Source organism: Gordionus sp. m RMFG-2023, chromosome 1 (genome assembly GCF_954871325.1).
Source record: "Gordionus sp. m RMFG-2023 chromosome 1, tfGorSpeb1-WG-v2, whole genome shotgun sequence".
Lineage (NCBI taxonomy): Eukaryota > Metazoa > Nematomorpha > Gordioida > Chordodea > Parachordodidae > Gordionus > Gordionus sp. m RMFG-2023.
This window is the reverse complement of record NC_088775.1, coordinates 77,236,158-77,256,086: the sequence shown is the minus strand read 5'-3', so window position 1 is coordinate 77,256,086 and position 19,929 is coordinate 77,236,158. Positions and strand designations below refer to the sequence as shown.

The 19,929-nt window shown below is 26.8% G+C and overlaps 2 protein-coding genes across 3 annotated transcripts; both read left to right on the top strand.

Moving 5' to 3' along the window:
- The first annotated feature begins 2,882 nt into the window (after positions 1–2,882).
- On the top strand, positions 2,883–3,871 carry LOC135930557 (uncharacterized). Its single transcript, XM_065467377.1, has 3 exons — positions 2,883–2,918; positions 3,133–3,202; positions 3,327–3,871. Exons 1-3 carry the CDS (start codon positions 2,883–2,885, stop codon positions 3,869–3,871), a joined length of 651 nt encoding a protein of 216 aa, XP_065323449.1.
- Positions 3,872–9,163: 5,292 nt separating this feature from the next.
- Positions 9,164–19,776, top strand: LOC135922767 (very long-chain specific acyl-CoA dehydrogenase, mitochondrial-like). 2 transcript variants are annotated; one of them, XM_065457229.1, is made up of 13 exons: positions 9,164–9,195; positions 9,353–9,431; positions 9,471–9,543; positions 9,585–9,649; positions 12,943–13,156; positions 14,094–14,258; positions 14,585–14,774; positions 15,315–15,476; positions 15,841–16,114; positions 17,514–17,678; positions 18,440–18,537; positions 18,797–19,148; positions 19,296–19,768. In XM_065457229.1, exons 1-13 carry the CDS (start codon positions 9,173–9,175, stop codon positions 19,449–19,451), a joined length of 2,016 nt encoding a protein of 671 aa, XP_065313301.1. In that variant the 5' UTR covers positions 9,164–9,172; the 3' UTR covers positions 19,452–19,768. The 2 variants fall into 2 exon arrangements, with proteins under 2 accessions (XP_065313301.1, XP_065313302.1); XM_065457230.1 differs by lacking the exon at positions 14,094–14,258 and having other exon boundaries at positions 19,296–19,776.
- The last annotated feature ends 153 nt before the right edge of the window (positions 19,777–19,929 follow it).

Genomic DNA, 19,929 nt, shown 5'->3' with positions numbered 1-19,929 from the left:
ATATCATCTTCAGATAATAATCTTTGTAAAATTTTAGGAATTTTTATTCCGAAAATAAATTTATCTCATAATGCAGTATTTAAATATTCCCCAAATTCACAAGTCGTTGCTAATTTTTGAAGATTTTGTATATAGTCTATTAATTTTTCCTCATTTTTTTGATTATATTGATAAAAATTATATCTTTCTACAATTATATTAGGAGTAGGATGAAAAAATTTGAGTAAAATGTTATGTATTTTTAATACCTCTTTATTTTCTGGATTATATGGTGCGCATAAATTTACCAATATTTTTAAGTATCACATCCTATTGTTGTTAATAACTGAGATTTTTCTTGTGATGATGTTAACCTTGATTGTGTGTTTTTAAATTCTTTAAATAAGTCGTACCAATCTTTGTAACACAAGTTTGAATCCGTTAAATTTTTATCGATTGCGCCATTTTTGTAGTGTCTTTTTAATAATAATGGAAATATATAAATCTTTTGTATTGTATTTTTTGTAGTAATAGAATTCTCGCAATTATATTTTATATAAATAATAATAATAATCTAATTTTTTGTTATTCAAATTCTTATAATAATATATAATAATAAAAATAAACATTTTACAAAAAATACAAAAATAACAAAACAACTATTCAATATATATCATCTACCATTTTCAAATTTCTAGTCAAATAATAAATATGGACATACGAAATATTTTTGAACATATAGATGATGATGAAAATACAAGTCATCTTACAAAAAGGTACAAATTATTTTATAACATTGTGGGAAATTCAGTGGGCTTCAGACATTTATAAAAAAATGTCCAATAGCTATATATATCACTGTGCTGCTCATGCGATCAACTTGGCAATATCTTATTCATGTTCTTTACCATTGATATCAAATTGCTAGGTATAATTTTATTTATTTTAAATAATTTTTTTTATATTTATATCAGGAAAAATATCTAGGATCTATGAAATGTTTAGATACCCCAGGCGACAAAATATTGTAAATAAAATTATATCTGAAACTCCTTGTCCACAAGGAGAAAGAAATTGCAAAAAGCTTGTCTAACAAAATGGAGTCTTCGCCATCACGCTGTAACGGCTTTTATAGAGTTAGAAGAGCGGATTATTAATGCTATTACTGAAAGATCACAATGGCCTGAAAGAGATATTTCCTCAGAAACAAGCAAATTATTGGATTCAATTCTTATATCAATTTTTTTTTCCTCATTATAATTTATTAATAAATTATTTAATTATACGACTATTTTATTAATACTTTTCAAAAACATGACATTGACTTGATTGAGACGATGAGAATAGCGGCGAACATTTTATTAGAACTCAAGGAAATTATGGCTTATGTTGATGAAGAATTACATATTTTATATGTTATTGTTGAGTCAAAAGCAGAACTATACGAGTTTAATATTTGTCTCCCTTGACTTGCAGCAAGGCAAGCTCATCGTTCAAACATTAATAGGTCAGTAGAAGAGTATTATAAAATAAATGCCGTTATTTTATATTAGATTCATTTATAACCCAAATAAACGAAGGGTTATTAATTCATCGGGCACTAACCAATCTCCAGATATTACTTCCACAAAAGCCTTTCTAACCTTTTCAGATGGTGATAGAAAAAAAAAATATTTGGCAGATTTTTATCATGAAGATGTTAAAGTATCTTATGACGCCTTATTGAATGCCAACTATGGTATAAAAGATTAACTATATTTAGTCCCAAAAGATGCAATGGATGCTTTGCATCATTTCAAACATCTTTTAAATTATCTTCCCAATGTATTAAATTTATTATATATATTAGCAACTCTTCCCATTAGTACTCAACTAATAAGAGAACATTCTCTTCTTTAAGAAGAATAAAAACATATCTAAGAAGAAAAAATTTTAAAAGTAGATTGATTGGTTTAGCCCTTGAATATTAATAGGTATTTGAAGCCAAGCACGGATGAGATAATTGAAAAATTAGCTAAATACCAACGAAGATTGGATTTTACATTATAAATATATAATATGCTTCTTAATAATATTTTTTGTGCAATTTTATTTTTTAATGTGTTATATACTTTTTAATGTATACTTTATAAGTTATTACATACAAAATACAATATTTATATTTCCAACATTTAAATTTTTTATACTTTATACATAAATTTTAAAGGCTCAGCTCAAAAAAATTAAATTTCTATTTTGGGTCATTTATTTTATAGTGATTCATATGCTGGTTCAGTGGCGTAGCTAGGAATTTTCCTTAGAGGGGGTCCATACATATAAAAGCTGGGGGCTTCGCCCCCAGACCCCTTTTAACGGGCCTTCGGCCGGGTTTATCTTACAAATCATAACCATATCTTCGATAATATATAATAAATATATTTTTTAAATGCATCAATAATATGTTATTATAATTTAGTAGATTATTCTCAATGACTTTATAATAATACTATACAGAATTATTTCAATAGTAATATAATTGATATAAAATCACTTTTAAGTCTTTTGAACGTAGGGGAGACCGGGGTAAAGCGATTGACGGGGTAACAATGTTAACGCGAATAACTTTTTAACCATTGAGTATAAAGACCTAAAATTTGGTGTGAAGATGTATTTTTATATCTAATTTCTTACCTATGTTCATCTTTCAAAAAACTTACCTGGTTTTATATATTTTGTCAAAAAACTGTTTTTTACCCAAAAAATATAAAAATCAATCTCTAGTATATTTTGCTTTTAGTAAAATTTACATATCCTCAGGATTCAAAATTTGGCACACATGTTCCTTTATGTATTAACTATAAAATAAAATTTATCTGACATCTTTAGCTATATTAGAAGTCACGCAATAACGATATATATAATATATGTCACCTAGGGGTAAAGCTGTTATGGGTAAAACGGTTAAAATATAAAATTATTCACATTAAATTTTTCATTCATTCATTTATTATAATCAAATAAATATTGATATTTAATATTAAAGTTACCAATTGAGCATTATTAAAATTATGAAATTAATTCAATTTATTTAATTAATTATATATCATTTTAACTCTATGGAACTGGTATTGTTAATTATTAAAATGAAATTGTTTTATTTTATAAATAAACAAGATAAGAGGATTTGCATATCAGCTTGCTAAAGAATATGGCAAATCTTTCCCAGAAAGCTGGACAACTAATGGTATGGCTGGAGAGGACTAGTTTATGGGGTTTAGAAAACGACAAATCCCACAAATGTCAATAAATTTTTTGAAAATTTAATTAAGCTATATAATTCTTATAACTTTGAACCACATAATATACAGATAAAAGTGGTTTCACCACCGTTCAAACTCCTGCAGAAATTATAGCACAGAAGGGTGCCAAACAAGTCGGCTCTATAACGTCAGGAGAAAGAGGAACATTAGTTACAATATGTTTAGCCATCAATGCTATAGGCCATAGCATTCCACCATTTTTTATTTTTCCAAGAAAACGATACAAAGATCACTTTATTCGTGATGGGCCTATTGGATCTAAGGGTGTGGGAAACGCATCGGGTTGGATGCAAGAGGAGGAATTTTTATCTTTTTTGGAACACTTTAAAAAATATTCTAGTGCATCCAATGAGAAAAATGTCTTATTAATCTTAGATAACCATAGCTCTCATTGTTCAATTTCCGTTATAAACTATTGTCGCTCCAATGGGATTGTTATTCTAACACTTCCACCACATTGCTCGCATAAACTCCAACCATTAGACAAAGCAGTTTATGAACCATTGAAAAAGTTTTATAATGGAGCTATTGACACATGGATGAGAAATCATGTGGGCAACAATTTCAGATTTATGATATTCCAGGAGTGTTAAAAAATGAAATACCAAGGGCAGTGACACCAAATAATATATTAAATGGGTTGTTAGCATGTGGCATATTTCCTTTAAACCCAAATATATTTACAGAACAAGATTATATCTGCTGTAATAATTCAAATGCTAGCTCAAATATTGAATTTGAAAATAATGATGAAAATATTACAGTGACTCAAAATCTTACAGTGACTCAAAATCTTACAGTGACTCAAAATCTTACAGTGACACAAAATAATGATAGTGATTTATCTATATTATTAAACGAAAATGTTCCAGATGATATTGATGAACCTTATCATGATATGTTACCATCATGCTCAAAAAATTATAATAAAGTATTCAATTCTTCATCTATAATACCTATTCCAAAATTATTCAATATTTCATCGGATAAAATATCTAAAAAAAAGAATTCAGAAATATTAACATCTACACCTTATAAAAAAAAATTATTAATTCAGAGAAAAAAAAAGATATCAAAAAATAATTGTTTATGTGTTATTTGTAATAAAAACTATAAAAATAGTCGCAAGGGCGATGAATGGCTAAAATGTACAATGTGCCTTGAATGGGCACATTCTAAATGTGCTAATTATGATAATTATTTTACATGTCCTTGTTGTATCGATTAATTTTTAAATAAAAATCATAAATAAATCTTAAATTTGTAATATTTGTTAAATAAAACAATAAATATGTGTCAAATATTATTTTAACCACTTTACCCTAGTGCTTATCCATTTTACCCTGTATGAGTAGTTTTACATAACTAATCATAGCTCCTAAAATATTATAGATAGAGGGCTACACTTTTTTTTATCTTGTAGAAGAGGGATGGGGCTACACATTGATCTATAATTTGTTGTGTTTGACTCTTGTTTAAAATTTTTATGGTAAATATGCAAAATGCCTATCGTTTTACCCCGGTCTCCCCTATAATCTAAAAGAAAAATTTGCTCTGGGAGGGGTCCAAACCCGAAAACCACCCCCGTAGCTACGCCACTGTGTGCTGGTTATATTTACTTAATATTTTATAAATTCACATTTATTTTATGTTTTTCATATGCCGCCGGTTATATCCGTTTAATATTTTTTAATTCACATTTATTTTAGTTTTTTATATGCCGGTTCATATATCTAATATTTTTATAATTCACATTAATTTAAAATTGTTTATTAGAAATAGTTATTAGTCCTAATAAATTTTATGCTTTATATTTTTAAATAACTAATTTTATCTTAAAAAAAATTAAATTATCTCCCCCCCCCCCTTACAGCCAATTCCTGCGTACGCGCCTGCTCTGTTTTATTAATTAATTTGCAAAAATCTACTAAAATTATCCCTTGGAATCGTATGGCGGCTTTTCTGTCAATATAATCAAAATATAAATATATTTTTTATATGATTCTTAATGTATTTCTCAGTTAGTTTACAGATTGCAATATCTAAATTCCAGGTGAGGGATTGGAGTGTTATTTGCTTGAATATAGCTTCCAGATGGTAGGCAGTTTGCTCCTTGTGGGTAAAACGTTTAATTATTTTATTTTCTATATAATAGGAATTACATTTTTTTTTAAAATTTTATATTGGAGTAGAGGATAGAAGGGATACTAGTCTTTACAATCTAAGGAGGCTCAAAAATTTTTTTTTAATTATTTTCAAAGTTGCCTTTATTGGCTAACATTATCCAAAATTACTTTCTTTTTTTTTTGACTATCATTATCTTAATACATTTTTTAGCTAAAATTATCTGTTATTACTTTTTTTTAAGTAGTATAAAAGAAAAATTCAAAATTTTAAAGGGACTCTACAAATTTACTCGAGCCCCTCCCCAGTGGCACTACTGGTAGGGGGTAAATAATAAATCGAGTGTTAAATCTTATTTTTCTCAAGACATTAGCAGATTTTAGCAGGTTTTAAAAAAAATCATTTTTGAGAAAAAAATCTTTGAAGATGAAAATGTGTGAAATTTTTTTAAAAGATCTTTGAAGATTTTTGAATTTGAGCAAATGTTAAAACCTGGATTTTAGTAATAGAACTATCATCTGCTTTGTTCCTAAATTTTGTATCCTTAAAATATTTTCTAACATATAAAAATAATTTACAAATCATTTATAAATAATATCTACCTTAACACAATTTATGCTTGGCCATGTTTTTAAAAATAATTTGGAGAGAGGAGGGGAGTAGAAGGTATATGAAAATATATGTTCTAAATAATATTGAAGAGTGGTACCTTAATGATTGTGATGCTATTTATTAATAATAAAACCTAATCCCCATAGGATGCAAATGAAATTGAGGAGGGTTAGAGATTCTATCAGCAAATGCATATTCATGCCGAACCATACTACAATAATTGATTCATAGCAAATGACAGGTTATGAAGGGTTCACTATTATAATTAAAAAAATATAATTTAATGAGAAATTTTTTTATGGGGGAGGGTATTATTTTTGAGGGGAGTTTGCTTCCCGTAAATATCTTTTAATGTAGACGCTGGGTATCTGTTACGTTATAATCTAATTCTTTTTGTTTTTTGCATTTGAATTTTTTGTAATCTAATTTTTATTATTTTTTGTAATTTAATTTAATAACTTTATTGCGTAACCTTATTTTTATAACTTTCGGCGTAACCTTACTTTTTATATTTTGTAATATTTTTACTTTTTTGTTTTTCTTTTGTATTCTAATTTGGACTTATAAAAATGTATATATACCTTAAGAAAAGAAAAAGAAATTAGTTAATAAAATATATTTTTACTGACTCGCACCTCGCGCCATATCGTTAAGATCCTTATTCTTTTCATGGTGCCCTGGCTCTGGGTGGTGGACTAGAAAAAGATGACTACCTAATCTTCTGAGATGACTATCTAACCTATGGAGACTGCTTAACCTATGGAGATGACTACCTATTATGACTACCTTATCTATTGTGACTACCTTATCTATTGTGACTACCTTATCTATTGTGACTACCTAATCTACTGAGATGACTATCTAACCTATGGAGACTGCTTAACATATGGAGATGACTACCTATTATGACTACCTTATTTATTGTGACTGCCTAATCTATTGATATGACCAATGCCTAATCTATGTAGATGACCAAGAATCAAACCTTAGCACGTTATTTCATGCAAAAAGCTTCTTTTCTCATGGTGTCCTGGCTCTGGATGTTGGACTGGAATATGATAACCAGCACCTAACCTAATGTGACAACCTAGAAAGAACTGATATGGAAGTTGAACGATAGGTTATGAATTCTATTTTGTGAGACCAATGATGATTACTTATTATTCTAATCCACGTAGGAAGAAAAGTTATTAAAAATTAAGATTTTATGCCAGGATAAAGGCATGTTATAAATTTTTAAAATCACTAAAATGTAAAATCATAATGGATATATTTGAACACACAAAAAGCCTTTAAAAAATTATTTATAATTTCTTAGTGAAATATTGATACTAAAATGTAAAATCATAATGGATATATTTGAACACACAAAAAGCCTATAAAAATAATTTACTTAAATTTTTAGTGAAATATTATTTTTTGATTTCTTGAATGATGAATTGTTGTAAATTAACAACTAATCCTAAAGATGAATTCTTAGATATAATTAAAAATAAACCATTAAAAATCCTAAACAAGAAGATAAAACTTTAATTTTAAATGTATTAAAATGTAATCAAAACATATGAATTAAAAGGTTTAAATCACATGATTGATTTAAATAATCCTTAATGCTTAATATGATAAAAATGTTTTTGAAATAAAGCTTTTGAAGATTAGATAAATATTTAAATGATGTGATGAGATCATTTTCTAAAAATTATCTTATGAAGAATTTTTATTAAAATAACACTTTTTGAATTAAAACTAGGGTGTGAAATTTAAATTTTTTATTTAAAGAGAGAGAAATGTGAATAATATTTTATTTGCATATTTTAACCTCGGAGATTGAAAATAAATAAAAATAAATTAAATACTAAAACGCAAAAATTAATTAAACACTAAAACGCGAAAAAATAAAACGCGAAAAATTAAAACGCTAAAAATATAACAATCTTATTTATTTATCATTCTTCACTTATTTTTATATTTTGATGAACTATTATTTCTTATTATTCGCAACTTACTGATGATAATAACGATTTTGAAAAATGATAATAATAACAATGTCACGATTTGTAAAACATTCGATATGGATATCTAGCTCACGATTTAAACAAAAACGAACAAACAATGATTTGGACAAGCCAACGATTAGTGACTTATGCAACATTGACAACCAAAACGATAAACCACTTGGACAACAAACTCTCTGTGACTTCTCCGATGTAATTATCAGAAGATGGAAAATGTTACGTTATAATCTAATTCTTTTTATTTTTTGCATTTGAATTTTTTGTAATATTATTTTTTGTAATTTAATTTAATAATTTTATTGCATAACCTTATATTTATAACTTTTGGCGTAACCTTACTTTTTATATTTTATAATATTTTTACTTTTTTGTTTTTCGTTTGTATTCTAATTTGGACTTATAAAAATGTATATATACCTTAAGAAAAGAAAAAGAAATTAGTTAATAAAATATATTTTTACTGACTCGCACCTCGCGCCATATCGTTAGTTGCCTTATTCTTTGCAGTATCCATATTAATAATATTAAAACAAAATATCTGAACCTCTGTTATTAGTTTATACATAATGGACGATAAAAAAAATACAAACAGAATACATAATTTTATTACAAACCAAACAAGATAAAACACCATATTTTGTATAGACAAAAAAACATGGATTCAAACTTAACCGTTATATTTACTGACCCTAACCCATTAAAAAGTATGCCTGTGAACCAGGTTAAACTCTTTTATTTTATAATTCTTTTAGAATAGTAATCAATTTTGACTGATAAATCTGTAATTATATTTGGATATTTTTGTATATTGTTATTTAAGAGTGTCGGCTGCCCAAATTAACATAAGGAAGAGTTTTCAGTTATAATTTATTCTTCTTCCTTATATCTTTACCAGAAATGTGATTTTTATCTGAACCGAACCGATATTCCTTATGGTTTGAATCTCTGCAATCTAAAAAAATATATTAATCAAAAAACGGTAGATAAATATAACAGGTCTAAGATTAAAAAGACCAATTATAGAGTAGAGTTGATACATATTTAAAAAATGATTTAATAATTTAGTCATTATTAATTTGCTAAACAACCCAAGAGAACATATGTTCTATTTTTGAAATTATCAATCCATTTACACCTGTTTTAATGCAGAATGTGTTTTTCAAAAAGTTGAAAATATATATTTTTTCAATCTGTGGTTATAATTAGCTTAAATTCAATAATATATTGATTATTATAATAAAGCATTAGATAAATTTAGAAAGTTTTTTTTTTATTTAGGCAGAATTATTGTTTTATAATAAAATATGTAAATATTTTATAAAGCTATTCCCTTCATGGTCAAATCAAATATTGGATAAAATCATATGAATATTCTACCAAATCAAAGGAAAAACAATTTAGAGTAAATTAAAGTGTGATTTAATTTAAACTTATATTCTAGGAAAGCAAGTCTTTTATCAAAAATCTCTTTAGGGGTAAAATTGTAACAGATCAAATATATCCTTACCCTCAAAGTATATTTATATAACTTTATAACATAATATTTTTTCCATAGTTTTGAATGAAGATCAAAAAGATACATTGAAGATGTTAATTGATCCAACAACAAAATTTTTAACTGTATATTTATTATATTGATAGTATTTTAATTGGTCAAATACCAGATATGATATAGAAAGGGGGGAAAAAATTAAGGGATAGAAATAAAATGGAAAATTAGAAATATATATAAGAAATTATATTAAAACCAATATAAATCTTTAGAAATATATTATTAATTTTGCTATATTAAGAAGATGGTTATAAATAGGTTTTATTAGTGATTTATATGATAGAAATTATTAAAGAATGACACAAAAAGATATATACATATTATCTATTGAAAATGTTGCACTAGGGTTTGGAAATAATGCTTGGAGACCTGTTATATTTATTTGAAAAATAATAAATTCTTATTGTTGCAAAAATAACTAGTTTATTTCAATTTTATTAATTAACATTTTATTCAAACTTTGATAATTATGTCACGTCGAAAACTTTTAATAAATTAAGTTTCTTATTTATTTTTAAAAGTTCTTCCCAAGTTCTTAAATAAATATTTATAAAATGGGTTTTACCAATGTTTATTATATTTATACCAAAACTTAAATTAAATTCATAAAATATACTGGATTTTTAATAAATTATAAATTTCTTTTTATTAATAACCCTTAAATCTATAAAATCCCTCAAAAAATACTTAAATAGGTTACACTTATGTCTGGTAATGTGTTGATAATCATTATCTATTAAATTATTTTGTCATTACATTTTATGCTTACTCATCAAAAGTAGAATTATAAATTAATAGAAAAAAATTAACAATACATGATATTTTATGACATGTTATATAAACGATATAAAAAGACCATTTATAAATAAACCAAGAAGCTCATCTTTGTAATAAAAAGAATTTTTCATAGTTGCCATCTTTCAAAATATGGCAGGAGCTATTGGTATATACAACTTTAATGTAATGAACTGCAACAAACATTCCAATGTATACCACATGAGAGATTGAGATTCATAGAAATGATAGATGGGGATATTTTTATAACCTACTTTAGGAGATTGGGATTGGGAGAAACATAAAATGGAAATACTACTTTCGTCCTTTAGACAATAATAAAAATTATTCAATCATCAATAATAATCCACCCAATAAATTTATTTGATATATATTTTGACAATGAAATATTCGAACGTATATATTAAATCAAACAACCAGTGAGTGACCTGATATCGAAGAGAAATTTATTAGTTTATATTTGACTTTCCAGCTATACAATATCCTAAAAAAAGGATTTTTTTTGAACGATAATATCTCGATTCACGATATCATTTGTAAGAAAAATATGAGCCAGCTAAAATTCTGAAATATCAGGAGAAATTTACATCCCTCATATAATTCTATGAATTGTATACGGAAATTAGTTATTGGAATTATATACAATCCAATTAAGAAAAGGTCATTAAATGTTGTCTTGAGAAGTTAGAAAATATTTAATTCAAACGCTTTTGGAATTAAACATGCTAAACGATTATTCCTGCCTAAAAACAAATTTCTAAATCTAATATATAACCAGGGCCGAACCAGAACCCTTCGAACCCTCATTATTTTATCGAACCCAAACCTGAAACTTTTTTTTTAAATTTAGGGTTCAGGGTTTAATAACTTTTTTTAAAATTTTAAGTGTTATTTATTTTAAAATATATATTTAAAATAACATATAAAACTATATTAAAATAAAATATAAAAAATACATGCAAACTATTTAATACATAAAACATAATTTTTTTTTATTATCAATATAAAAAAAATTTTTTTGGTGAAAATTATTGAATCCTTTTTATTATATTTTAGAGTACTCCATAAAAAATTTAATTTTGCCAGCATATTTTGTAACTTTTTTCAAATAATAGATAAGGTAGTGATCTGCATTGGGCCTCATTTTTCAAGCCCGGCCCGGTCCGAAATTATTTTTTTTATAAAGTTTTGCCGGCCCGACCCGAATTTATTTAAATATAGAAATTAATTTTTATAATTATTCAAAGTAAACGATATGTTATATGGCGTCTACTTTCTAGAAATAAAATCACTACATAAAAAATTCAACATAAAATTGATAAATTTAGATATATTTTAAAAAATTTCCAAGGCCCTATCCGACCCGGCCCGAATTTTCTTAAAAAATATTAGGCCCGGCCCTATCTGAAGCCCGTTTGGGTCGGGTACGGGCCGAGCCTTCTTTTGCAGATCTCTAAGATAAGGCATATTTATTTTTGTTGGATTATTAAATTAAAAGTAAGATCAGAGAAAAAAAATGTAATCACAAGGTAAGATAGCTTTATTAATTGCAAGTTGCAATGCACTCTCAAAGTTAGGGATATAATTCTATATTTTAATTTTAACATCTCGATTATGAAAATTATGATAATTCGCTTATATTCTAATTATAATAATAAATTATTTATATGATATGGCCTAAATACAATATAAAGTTCATAAAAAACTGATATTTCTTTATTATTAAATTTTATAAGTTTTTATTTTTCTGGACCACTAACCCTGAACCCAACTAAACCCGAACCTGATTCAGAGATATTTCATTGAGCTAGAACTCTAACCTGAACTTTTTTAGAGAGTTTACGGTCCTGTATATAACACACTCTTCGATATTCTTCATTAGACCGAATTGCTTCCAAAATTATCATTAGTATATTTTCTTATATCGAATTTCATAATATCTTTAGGTTATTGTATATATTTTATTTAAATATATAAAATTAAATAATAAATGCATTTTTTGAAACATATTTTGTTATTTTTCTATGTTGTGTTTATGCAGCAAAAATATTTGATCAAAATTATATGTATTAATATAATTATATTTAAATTTTAGTTGGGTAGTTTAACCTAGACCATTAGTATGCTATAGAAAAACACACATATCAGAATAAAAATAAATAACGATATAATTTTTTTTAATTTTTAATAGAGATAATATTTATCGTCTTTTGGATTTTGATTATACCATATCGAATTTGAATACTCATTAGCGCCATCTAATTAATATTTTCGAGTGGAACTTGTTTCTTTATCATTTTAATTAAATAATGTATAATCAATATTAAGTACAAAGAAAAATAAAAATGTATAACATTATATATTGGAAAATATATAATATATACATTAAAGATGTATCATATAACATTTTTGGCGTAAGAGGTGTCCAGACCGAACCACCCCCCCCCCTCCCATGGCAACGTCACTGATTATTTGTCTAAGCCACAGTGCCATCATTGATGACGCTAAATTTCTCTAAACCCTGCGATCTATATAAACAAAAATAATTTATATAAATCTTATCAAGGAAGTAAATAATCCGGCCCTAAATGACGAGAAGTGCGAAATATCTGAAAAAGTGATGCATGGTTTAAAAGATATGGGAGCCTTCGGATTGCAGATACCTACTAAATATGGTGGACTGGGCTTGAATAATACTCAATATGCTCGAATGGTGGAATGTGTGGGCAGAGGCATGGATATGGGTCTCGGAATCACCCTGGGAGCTCATCAATCTATTGGTTTTTGCTGATTTATTTATGTATCAAATAATTATTTTATTTATTAAACTTCCAAATTGTGGAAATTTTTTTTTAGCCTACTTCGTCTGTCTCATTTTTGTATTCGGATATCTGTAATTTAATCAAACCGCACAACTGTTAAATTTTTATATAGAAGTTAGGGGTTAGATCATCTGTATACGGTTATATGATATATCCTAGAAATCTACATTTTTCATTGTTTAGAACATATTTCTTTGTCAGTTTTTTTGAAAATCTCTTCGTTTTCCGAAAGTTTGGATCTCTCTTGCAAGGAATTAGCTTTCTAATTTTTCTATTTACTTTTATCATAAAATTTGGTTTCTATTTTTTCCATTTTAATTTAGATCCACTCAGATCACGCTTTGTTAGAATGTGTATTTATAATTGAGGTTTTTTTTTTATTGTACTATTAAGTAAAGGCGTTTGACCCAATATAAGTCAAGAACGATTTAAACCCCCTTTTTTTAACATTCCTGTCAGACTCCATTGATAAATTGAATTGATTACATTTTATTATTTAATTTATTTAAAATGAAATTTGATTTTGAATCGATAATTAATTGTTTAATGACAGTTTCTTATTTATACTTATCTTCTAAATTTGTTTATAACTCTTAGACGTTACACATTTTATCGCTTTTGTCATTATATCATCGAGTACCGATCGATGCTTTGATTTTTGCCAATACTATTACCCGATATATTTAATTATTTTTATTCAAATGGTCTTAATGTCTTATTATTTTATCTAGATATCGTCACAGGTGCATTTTCACCTTACTCAGTTTAGTTTATTTTGTTAGTTCTTGCAGGCATTAAAAGTTCCTTGGCATTTATATTTTATCCATACTTATTTAATATTTATTTTGTATATTTCACATATCAATACTTTTCAAAATCGATCACAAAAAAATAGGCCTAAAAGGTATAATTATGTATGGGACCGAAGAACAAAAAGCCAAATACTTGCCCAAGCTGGCAACGGGCGAACATGTGGCAGCATTTTGTTTGACCGAACCATCGGCGGGCTCCGATGCCGCTGCCATTAAAACTACCGCCACTCTTGTTGATACAGAATATGGTAGATTTTTTAAAAATTGACTTTGATTTATTTTTTCTAAAGACCTGCAGGCCACGAATATTTTTAAAAAAAATATTGTCAGGCGCGATAATATTTGATAGAATTTGTTTTTTCTTCTCGTTGGTCCCACCCGGGTTTTTACTCGCCTTTTTCAGGCATAATCCCGGTTTCTGAGCTAATTTTTCCGTTCTATGCTGCAGCTTCTGATTTTTTTATCTGATAAAATGTTTCTTTATACTTAGGTTTAAAATTGATAAATAGTTATTAAATTATTGCTACATATGAACTCAATTAAACAAGCCAGGGATTTATTTTATCCCCCTTAGGAAAAGCTTACAAGCTAAACGGAACTAAATTATGGATAAGTAACGCCGGTTTTGCAGAGATATTCACCGTTTTTGCCAGGCTCAAAGATCCTAGTAATGCTGCTAATGTCAAAAAGGGCGCCGAATCTAAAAATGATTATGATGACATTCGCGCTTTTATAGTCGAAAGAAAGTTTGGCGGTGTAACCAGGTTTTTTTTATTAACGTTATAATTGCAAGGTTTGTTTGATTTCTTATATAAAAAATTAAAATAGTCTAAATTTTACCATATTTTGAGGCAACAATCACAATCCATTCATTACTCAAATTAAATAGTTATACATCTTTTTTCCGCTTTTTCTCTCATTTGTTTAAAATAACAAAACAGTTGTTATGCCTTCCCACAGCCTCCTTATCTCAAATTATTCTCTTAAATCTTTATTTTATGCATAGTAATAATTAGAACGGTTATAACCTTGTAATAATTAAACATTGGCCTAAATGTATTGTCTGATCAAAAGTTATATTCCCATAATTTGTAAAAAGATCGGATATATTTTCTTCAAAATTGATTGTTTTAGAAATAAAGCCTCCAGGCGAATATCGCACTTTGGGAGCACCTCTTTAATTTTTTTAAAAAATAATCAAAAAATATGGAATGGGATATAGTATAATTCTTATTTTAGTGAACGATCGTTACCTTTTCCAACTCACTATAAGAAGGTTTACTATGTTTTCTATCAAAATTAAGCGGGCCACCGGAAAAAAAGATGGGAATCAGAGGTTCGAACACGGCTGAATTGGTATTCAACGATACGCTGGTACCAGAGGCCAACTTGCTGGGCCAGACCACAGGTGCTCAAAACCCTATAAATGGCTTCAAAATAGCCGTTTCCATCTTGAACGGAGGAAGGTTTTTTTTGAAATATTTAATACATTTTAATGTTGATTTAAGAAAGACTTCTTGATGAATAATTTTCTAGTAAATTGATAAAATTACCTCCTTAAATTTACATTTATGATAATTTTATAGTCAATTTATTATATGAGTGATATAAAATGGATGATAGATGTTTTGTGAATAAAAAATTTAAAAAAAGTCTAACAATGAAGGAAAAGATTTATATAAAGTGTAAATAATAAAATTGAATCCCACCTCCCCACATAATATAGATATATTTCTTATTTGAATTTTTCATATAAACGATATTTCCAATTTAAAAAAAAATAGAGGAAGCGATTATAAATAATGAACAAAATTTTTATTCAAATCATAGGTTTGGCATGGCAGGCGCTTTGGCGGGCTTGATGCGTTGTTGTGTTGAAAAGTCGGCCGCCTTTGCCGATGCTAGGCACCAATTTGATTCCCGTCCTATTCGAAATTACGGGGCAGTGCAGGAAAAACTTTCTAAGATGGCCGCTAGGCAGTATATTTGCGAAAGTATAGCTTTCCATTTGGCGGGAATAATGGACTTAGAAGCTAAAGGCAAAGATGGTGAAGCTGAAGGAGATTATCAGCTGGAAGCGGCCGTTTGTAAAGTCATGGCTTCGGTAAAATTGAATATAATTATTCTGATTTATTCCCACGTTTTAAAATAATATAATTTTTTAATAATATCTAAATTCTCGTTTGCTTTATATGATATTGTGACATGCGCGTAGCCATTGGAGGGGTAGGAGGATAAAAGGTTTTCATTAATTGTGATATGAATTACTATATTTCAAAGATATATTATACTTTAAATTTTAGAAAAAAGTTAAAATTAATTTAAATATTTTATTCTTGTGTGTTATTACTTTAACCCACGAAAATTAATATTATCTTAATGTTATGTAATGATACTAATAATTTTATAATTTTTAAATATATATATAAAACTAGCGTTGGCGGAAATCTTTTTTTAAAATATAAATTAAAAATTTCTTTAATTTTGTTACATGATACTTTTTATAATTATATTATAATCTATATTCATTAGGTATAGGTTAAAACAAAACCTAAAATAAATAAATTTACATATTTAAAAAAATACCAAAATAAATTATTAATAATAATACTATTATTAACGATGGATAGGCTACACGGAACCGTGAATAAGCCAATGTTATGGCGAAGATAGAAATATTCTTTTGGATGTGAGATGAATTTTTTCTTCCTATTTCTTTCAGGAAGGGAAGTGCCTCACGGCCGATTCTTGGGTTGATGTGACAACAGAAACAAATTTAATAGTTTAGCATATTATGTTTGTTTTTTATTTCTGACACCAAAAACATAAGTGTATTTTAGCGAATATATCTACACAAGTGTAATCCTAAGCGAGAGGGATACTTCTTTCCCATGAAATTAACTTTAATCCATCTGGCCTCTTACCATCTAAGTATTGAGACCTAAAGGTTCGAGAGTGTACGGTATGTTGACTCTTCTAGAACTTTGAATATTATATTGTTGATGGCTTAAAAAACGGGATGATGCTATCTGCTTTCCTATGAACCATTGTTAAATTAATAAAATTAAAATTGACTAAATCAAATGTATCTTATCATAATGTAATCTTCATTATCTAATACATGTTTCTAAAAAAAAAGAATTTATAATTAAAGAAAGTAAAATGTCAACACGATTATTTATATAATAATTAAATATTTTTGCATAAAATAGTTTCATAAACTGCTTCTGAATTAATTTTAGTAAATATGGAATATTAAACGGGAAAATATTACAGCAATTTATCATATCAATAAAATATTTTCAGGATTAACCCAATATACATAATTATTTATATTAAAATTTAGCAATCAATTAAAAACTCATCCAAAATATAGTAAAATTAAGGTTTTTATTTATAACAAAACAATCATTATACAAAAAAAAAATAATAGCCTAACTTTTTTGGCTAATATAATTTATTTTTTAAAAAAAATTTATTTTAATATATTATTTTTTAAATAGGAATTCGCTTGGTTTGTCATAGACGAGGCTATTCAAATCCACGGGGGCATGGGATTTATGACAGATACCGGATTGGAGAGAGTTATGAGAGATTTGAGGGTTTTCAGGATCTTCGAGGGAACAAGCGAAATTCTCAAAATCTTTATAGCTCTGGGTGGATGTCAAGTTTGATACAACCATTCTTGATTTTATTACTTTAAGTCAGGTTTGATTTTTTTTTTTTTTTGGAACCGAGTCTGATCCGAGGAATATATTTGTAATGTTTAAACTTAAATTGCAAAACTTGTTTTATCCTAAATCTCAGAGAATATTCCAATTATAAATATATTTTAACAAAAGAAGAAACGTAATTAATTTTTCTTTTTAAACCCAAATCCCGGTTCAAATTTTTTTTTATGGCCCAAACCTGATCTCGTATATATTTACGATATATCTTTTTACCCATTCTTCTAAAAAATTTAAAAAATTTAAAACTAACGATTATGACAATTGTCACTTTTTTATACTTATTCATTTGAAATCATAATTTATTTTAACTATATATTTTTCCCTTTTTTTCACAAAAAAATGCGAAAAATTATAAAAAGTGTCATTGAATTTGAACAATAATTTAACCTCTTCAAAAAAATTATAAAAATGATTATTTAACCAAATTTAATAAATAACATTTAAAAATTATTTAAATAATAATAAAGATTAAATTTACATATGCATAATCATAAAAATTATCTTTACAAATTATTTAATCATCAAAGATTTTAATATCTCTAAGATCACGAAAGATTTAGATTACAAGATTTTATTATCCCAAATTCATCAAAGATTTAACTTTAAAGATTTTATATTTAAAAACCGCCAAAGATCGAAATCATAAAAACTTTTTTACATTAATTAGATGTTTAAATTTTTTTTAAATATAAAAAAAGTATATTGGAGTTTATTTGAAGAATTTGCAAAGAGCTTTGAAAAATCCTATCTCCAATTTCGAACTGCTCAAAAATGATTTCTTCGATCAAATTAAAAGGTTTCATTTATTATTTTACAATAAATATATATTTTGTCAAATTTATATAAATGTATGAGTGAGATTAAAATTCATAATGAGAAATACTATAGAACTTCAAAGATAGACTTAACACTAAATCATGTCTAATTTACGCCTAAATATTCTTTACCCTGGTCCAGACGAAAAAAATAATCTTTTGAAACCTGATTATAGCGAAGAAATTTGAGAAAATATTTTAAAATTACAAAAAAAACATGAACTGCGTGATTTATATAAGGACACCTATTTCGATGTTTCCTCCCTTATCGAACACCACTACTTTACCTCCTCCCTTGAATCTCATCCTCAAACGTTGCGAATCCACTCTCGCTTGCTTGGCTCACTATTTTTCGGCAACGGTCCGAGCTTACGTTTTGAAAAACGGTATAGCCATTAAAAACGAACCATTCACCTTTGACGAGTTCGGTCTCACACGATTAGCTGAAAGCGCTTCGTTGATATTCGCCACCAGTGTAGGTCTATCTCGTATTTTAACCGCCTTGAATACTACTTCTAATAAGTGGTCAGATGAAAACTGGCTAACTGGCTTACAGCATCAGGCCAGTCTCGTCAGTCTGTTTTGTGCCGAGGTATGATATAATCATTTCTGCTTTAAGAGTGAGTTTTTTTTAAAAAAAAACTAACGTTCATAACTACAGCATTTTTTTAAACTATAGGCAATACAATAAATTTAAACAAAATACACATTTATATCAAATAATAATTTATTTATATAGGCAGACGAAAAAGTAAGGATGGATTTAGCTGCGGTGATAGAACATAGCATCAAAAAATCTCCCGATAAAGAAGGAAGGTTTCATGATATGAAAAAAGTTTCCGATGAAATTGTTAAGCATGGAACTATTATGGGCAATCATCCATTGGGATTTTAAAAATTTTAAGAATTTTCCTATTCACTTTAGCTCAAAATAAGATTCTTATACTAAATTATATCTGCAAAATAAAGCTAAGTCAAATTTAATTTATTAAATATAATCTATTATCTGACTCAAATACATTAAATTTGAGTTTATTAGATAAGGTTCTCTCAATCAAACTTTCATCAAGCTTTGATATTTTGAATATATAATAGTAATTTACACTATTATATCGATATTATTTATATGTTTTTTTATAAAATTGCTAAATTATTTAATTCAAATCTAATATAAAAATTTTAATGTATTCACAATTGGTTTTTTCAAGGGCGACGACTATATATATACATGTAATCAGAAACTAAAAAAGCATATAATTATTTGTGCAACTTTTTAGTAAGATGACATAATGATCATATTAATAAAAAAATGATATATTAAGAATTAATATTTTGCAAGAATTGATTTCAACCATTGATAATAGGTTATTTAG

Coding starts and splice junctions, on each gene's coding strand:
- LOC135930557 (XM_065467377.1), top strand. CDS start 2,883: ATGTCACCTAGGGGTAAAGCTGTTATGGGTAAAACG. Junction 2,919..3,132: donor AAGCTGTTATGGGTAAAACG/GTTAAAATATAA, acceptor TAAATAAACAAG/ATAAGAGGATTTGCATATCA. Junction 3,203..3,326: donor AGAAAGCTGGACAACTAATG/GTATGGCTGGAG, acceptor CATAATATACAG/ATAAAAGTGGTTTCACCACC.
- LOC135922767 (XM_065457229.1), top strand. CDS start 9,173: ATGCAGAATGTGTTTTTCAAAAA. Junction 14,259..14,584: donor TCTTGTTGATACAGAATATG/GTAGATTTTTTA, acceptor TATCCCCCTTAG/GAAAAGCTTACAAGCTAAAC. Junction 16,115..17,513: donor TTTGTAAAGTCATGGCTTCG/GTAAAATTGAAT, acceptor TTTTTTAAATAG/GAATTCGCTTGGTTTGTCAT.